Source organism: Oenanthe melanoleuca, chromosome 3 (assembly GCF_029582105.1).
Source record: "Oenanthe melanoleuca isolate GR-GAL-2019-014 chromosome 3, OMel1.0, whole genome shotgun sequence".
In the NCBI taxonomy this organism is placed as follows: domain Eukaryota; kingdom Metazoa; phylum Chordata; class Aves; order Passeriformes; family Muscicapidae; genus Oenanthe; species Oenanthe melanoleuca.
In genome coordinates this window covers 39,155,269-39,161,268 of record NC_079336.1, presented here as the reverse complement: position 1 = coordinate 39,161,268, position 6,000 = coordinate 39,155,269, and the positions used below count along the sequence as shown (strand labels likewise).

At 50.5% G+C, this 6,000-nt stretch overlaps 1 protein-coding gene across 1 annotated transcript in view; it reads left to right on the top strand.

Moving 5' to 3' along the window:
* Positions 1-4,822: 4,822 nt before the first annotated feature.
* The window catches only part of SIM1 (SIM bHLH transcription factor 1), a 45,022-nt gene continuing 43,844 nt past the window's right edge, over positions 4,823-6,000 (top strand). Inside the window, exon 1 of the mRNA XM_056487601.1 lies at positions 4,823-5,282. Coding sequence (XP_056343576.1) covers positions 5,108-5,282 — 175 coding nt within the window. The 5' untranslated portion in view covers positions 4,823-5,107. The remainder of the gene's footprint in view (positions 5,283-6,000) is intronic.

Sequence of the window (6,000 nt, the reverse complement as noted above, 5' to 3'; positions counted from 1 at the left end):
TTTGATGAGGGCATGGATGAAAATTCACATCACACTCCAATTCACCAGGGTACCCAAGTGCGTGTATCTGAAGTTACAGGGTTCTGAAAAAACAGTCCCGGTCTCCAAGCGCCCGCACTCCCTCAGGCATCCCCGGGGCTGAGAGAGTGACCCGCATCTCAGGGACAGGCGGTGCATCCGTGGCGGGGCGCTCCCTTCGGCCGTGAGGGTCTATGCGAAGTCGGATCCCGCTTCTCACCGGTACAAAATGAAGGAGGCTTGGCGTGTGGAAATCTACCCGTAACTAATACCAGGCCGAATTTTCATTTGTATTTTTTTAAGAAATCGGGAGGGCGATCCGCATCGTTAATTCACCAAAGCAAGCAGTGTGTAAGTGATGGCTCAAGTTCGAAGAGATCTTTCTGTCTGCATGAGAAATGGCCACCTTATTGTTTAGGGGAGACTAATAAACCCGTCCAAATTCATCAACTAATAAATACATCAGAGTACGTCCGAATGTGCTGGAGAATAAACTGAATCAGATCTGTCCTATAAGGGAACGGCCCGATAGGGTTTTTCCTTTTTTTTCCCCCTGCTTTGATTTGTACAGTTTTTTCCCCTCCCCCTCTGCACACACACACGCTCACGCACACATGCTGCAATACACACTGCATATTGTGTCTGCCTGCACAAGTTTTCTACTGTGGTTGGAAACCTGTCTGTGAAACGCTTTGTTTTCGCTCGGCCTTTCTTCAGATACACCATTTTATTTTGCCCCTTTTAAAATCAAATTGCGCTGCAGTACCTGTTTATTCAATTCTCCAGTATTATCTGCTTTCCAGGAGATTCTCGCCCGCGAATAGCTGCATCTGACTGAGCACAGCTACCCGTCTGCTTCAGGCGGCCGGAGCGCCTCTCTCCCTTCGGGAGGGGCCGGCGCTGCCGTGCGCCCCGGGGTGCGGCCCTCGGCCCGCAGGTGCCCGCACCGAGCCGCCCGCAGCTCCGCTCCCGCGGCTGTGCGCGGGTGGGCATCCCGCAGGGGTGCCTCCGCTCCGTTTGTTCAACAGCATCATGCGCTCTTCTTTCAGGATGGACGGGCTTCACCGCGGCCGGTGGCAGCGGGCTCTCGGCTGATATGAAAACCACGAATTTAGTTTCTGCGGGCTGCCTCTGCCTGTACCTGGAACGGGGCACTGCCAAGTCTGATCTCCGCTTGCAGAAGTCACTTGTTTTTGACGAAGGAAAACAGGGTTAATATCTCTGAAACGGCCAAATTCTCCCATCATTCGAGAACCGCCTCTTGAAATCTGCTGGGAAATGTCCCCAGCGTACTAACCCTGCGCTAATGGTTCTGTGGAGAGGTGACTTTGTCCATGATTGCTGTAACTTTCAGAGCTGAATAACTGCCCTTCGGCCGCTAGTCCTTTCACATCTCGTACTTTATCTACCGTAGCACTTACACATTCAAAACCTTCACAGGGGCTCGTCGAGCCCGAGCCCGCGGGCCCCGGCCACGGGGAGAGCCGGTGCGGACGCTGTCGCCCACCCGGCTGCGGGGAAGAAACCGAGCCCCGGTGCACCGGGAAACAGAATCCTCGGTGAGCTACGGGCTTCGATGGGGCTGTGTGGGGCTGGTAAGGTGGATCCTTATGTTCCCTGGTATAAATTAGCAGAAGTGTGTCCTACTGATTTATTTATTTTTCCCAAACCAAAAGGTATTATAGAAGACATTCTCCCTGGCTCTTGTTGACAAATAAGTCGTGATCTACCTGACAGTGTTAGTCCAGTTGTTGCCCATATGTCTAAATACCCTCCTAGAGACGTCAGTGCCATTTAGGAAGAGAATTACCTCAAATGAAAACCAAAAGGAAGCTCTTTTTCTAAAAATCCTATTTTGTGTCCCCCAAACCCACGTTACACCTGAGGGCAGTAACATACAGTGACGATTTTTGTCAATTCAGTATCTCTTTGCCCCACAGCAACGATCGCTTTACAACATGACAGAATGGGGAGGGGTGCGCTCTTTTCCTTTTTTTTTTTTTTTTTTTTTTTTTTTTTCCTTACCTTCACTAAATGCCTTGCGTTCGTGTTTGTTTAACAACGAGTCGTTTCGGTAAACAAGACAATCAAAAGAACATTTGAGACTACGTGGATACATTTCTCTGATGCTTGTAGACGCCTGGACACCCAGAGGAGTTGTTGAATGCCTCTCTTTCCATCTTTCCTTTATTTACCCAAATGAACTCAGGGAAAGCTTTTAACCGAGGGGAGATTTAAGGTGATGAGCAGCGAACAGACGGTCTGCACTGCAAGCCTGGGTTTCGAACTGCAGCCGACCAAAGAGCAAAAGGGATGAGATGCTTCAAAGTCTACTTTTTTTTTTTTTTTTTGGTTGACGCTTTTATTCTTTAGAAAACTGAGACAGCTTCTTCTTCCTCGAAATACTCCAACTGTTGCCTGCCAGAGCAATCTCATTTTAAGCAGTTATTTTAGCCGAAGTCTCACATCGACTGGTTTGGCAATTATGTCAGGCTTTTGAGAGTCCGCTATGGTTTTAGGAAAGACTCTAAAATCTTTCTCCCACCACTCTAGGCGCTCTCTCTCTGCTCTATCTATTCTTTTCAGAAGCCAGCAGTTTTAGGAGCAGCGTCATTTTTTTAGGGTTATTTTTCTCAGGGGACGGGCGAGATTAGGAATAGTCGCACTCTCCGGCAAAAAAAAAAAAAAAAAAAAAAAAAAAAATACACTTTGTTGATAGTTTTAAAGCAGCTCTGTCTCCTAATATAGGAGGATTTGTATTGGGTTTTTTCCCTCTCTTGTTGTTGTTGTTTTTTTGTCTTTTCTTCCCTGTTCGTGCGATTGTTTATTGTTTTGCTCTGTTTGTTTTTTCCAGCGTGTATCAAGAAAATTAATTAGTCTTTCTCCATCCTTCTCCCCCTCCGCCGCGGGACCCGATTCACGCTGTCCCGCAGCGCGTCAGCCCAGGGGAAAACCGTACACGGTTAAAGTTGGGGGTGTCGGGGAGGTGGGGCAGCCGGGGACGCGACCTCACCTTTTTTCTCCCAAGCGCGACCACTTGGTCGGTGGGCTTTGGGGTGGGGAAATGTTCTTGGGTGCGTAAAGCTGCGGCGATCCGCGCCACCCGCAGTCCTGCGGGACCTCGGCCGCTCACCCCCTCTGCCCAGCGGAGAGGCGATGCCAAAATGCGCCCACCCCAAGGCAATAAGCGCCCGACAGGTACGCGGAGGGAAAGATGCGTGCGTGTGCCTGTGTGCGCCCGCGGGTGTCTGCGTGTCCCCGCTCCCCCCGGCCGCGCCGGCAGGTCAGAGGGCGGACACAGGGAAAGAGGGGAGGCGGGAGAGGGGTGGGAATGTGTCCGCGTGACGCCGCCGCCCCCTCCGCCAGTGGGAGGCCGGGCGAGGGGCGGCGGCGGCCAACGGGACGCGAGGCGGGTCCGTGAGTGGCGTTAAGGGAGAAAGGGGGGCCAAGGGGGGAAGTTGGAGAGAAATGAAGTTGTGCTAAAAGGCTTTTAGCCATCAAGAAGTTATTAGGCATTTCTCAGCCGCAAATTAGGGATTCTTCATTAATACCAACCTCGCCCCCCCACCCCACCCTACCCCACCCCTCGTTATGTGAGACGGAGAGCCTGGGAGCCGATAAAGGGGATGGGGAGGCTGCAATGTCTGTCTGCCCATCGGTGCGAGGAGCAGTGACAGGCGCAAACTTTTCCCCGTGCCATTAATGAGCCAATTAAAGAGTTGGGCTTCTCACCCCGGGAGAGCTCTCTGCAGGCTGCCGGGCTCAGGGATTCAAGGTAGGTGAAAAGAAGATCACAATCAACCACAATCCGCCAGCCTCAGCGAAGAACCGCAGTGATGTGCGGTGCTAGGCTGCGCGCCGCTTCCCCACGGTGAAAAATGAGGAGGAAAAAAAAAAAAAAAAAGATAATTTGGTTGGAAAAAATGTGGTGTTTGGGTGGATTCCGGCTCGGGGCAGGGCTGGGCAGAGCGTGCCTCCCCTGGCTGGAGTGCAGCTGAGGTAGACACCCCCGACCCCGGCCGAGGAATGAGGACAGTAGTCGAGAAGAGGAGAAATTCAAAGGAAAGAAAGAAAAAAAAAGAAAAAGAAAAGAAAAAAAAAAAGGGAAAAGGGAAAACAAGCAGAAATACTCCGTGCTCGGAAATGTGTCCCTCTCTGAGGGTCTGGCAGCGCGGAGCGCGGGGAGGTCTGGCTGCCGCCGCGGTGCCGGCCCGAGGGAGCGCGAAGGGGACGCGCAGCCCCGGCAGCACCAAACCCGGTAACGCCGGGAGCCGGGACTGCTCTCTGCTGCGCTCTCCTTCTGCTCATGCACTGCACACCTGGGCTGGGAAGTGAGAGGGCTGTGGGAGGAGAGTGCGGGGCAGGCTTCTCCACGGGCGCGCTAGATGGGAAAATACACTTTTTTTTTTTTTTTTTTTTTTTTTTTTTTTTTTTCCCCTCTGGTGGGAGAAAATACTACACCCGCCGGAGGCTGGTTGTTGATTATTATTTCTCGCGGCTCCGCTGCGGCGCCGTGTACCGGCTCTCTCACTCCAGGACTGCTGTTGTCTTCACAGAGAGAGGCTCCGGGGAAGTCACCCAGCGCCCTGGGAGGCAGCCCGCGGCCGTGCGTTTCGGCCCTCGGATTGACAACGGAGCTCGGGAAAAAACGGGATTACCATGACCCTCTTCCGAGGAGCTATGCTGCCCGCCATGAGTAGGAAAAAAGGCCAGAAATACATCGTTTGGTTGCTGTCTGGTGCCTCAATCTTCTAGGGGTTCTGTTTTTTTTCGCCTTTTTAAATTTTTTTTTTTTTTTTTTTTTTTTAGTGCAGTTGCTTGGAGGGCTGAGCTGCATTGGATAAATGCCTTTCCCATCTAATTAACTCTGCTTTCCAGAGTATATATACTTTTATTATTTTTTTAAAGAACACCTCTATTCTTCAATACTTGTTTGCATATACACAACAGAACGGTTTTTCTGAGTAATGGCCGCGCTCAGAATCATCGCCTGATGCTCCGGAGAGATGAATTGCAGATGAGTTTCCCTTCCACCTTTGGATGAATCTCTGGAGTTTAAATTGTAGCAAGGAAGCGGGAAAAAAACACGATGAAAGAGAAGTCCAAAAATGCTGCCCGGACTAGACGGGAGAAAGAAAACAGTGAATTTTATGAACTGGCTAAATTACTACCCCTGCCCTCGGCTATCACCTCTCAGCTGGACAAAGCATCCATAATCAGACTCACCACCAGCTATTTAAAAATGAGAGTGGTTTTTCCAGAAGGTAGGTGGGAATGCCTATTCACCTCTACTTTCATTTTGATCCAGGTGTCATTTATCACTTTTACGGTTAAAAAATAATAAATTTTAAAAAGAGGTCAATTCTTTGGGGTGTGCTCAGGGACAGGGTGCCCTCCGCTGTCACTTTCCTCTGTTGTTAATACTTTCCCTTTAGCTCTTATGACAGTTCTGGCTGGAGACTCACGGTGCTTTTGTCAACACTTGAAGGCACTGAGCTCTGCTGTGCGTTCTGCTAAAGCAAACCCGGGTTTTCTTTTCCCCTAGTCTCCCAGTCAAATGTGCATCCCTCACCAAGCACACGCGAGGCCTAAGAGGGCGTGATTCACCCCTATTTATAGTTATTCCGTGAGGGCGAGTTAGTATATGGGTAAATATTTACATAAGTCTATGCAAAGTCCTAAAGCCTTGGCTCAGCTCTCGAGGAAAGGTGCGAGGTACAGGTACAGGACACGCGTGCAGGCATGCTCACACCCAGGCTAAACAAATAAGTCAAGCACACTGAATCACATCATCAGTGCGCTGTTGTCTCGTTCTGAGGATCACTAGGGCAGTTTTTGAGGGCGTTAATCGACCTCGGAAAATTTTAGCAGAAGTTTTGCATCCAGACATATTCAATCCCCCTGACTACCCAGCACTGCGAAACCAGTGGGCCAGCTTAGACATGATGATTCCTCTGGACAGGCAGCAGTAAACTTCACGTT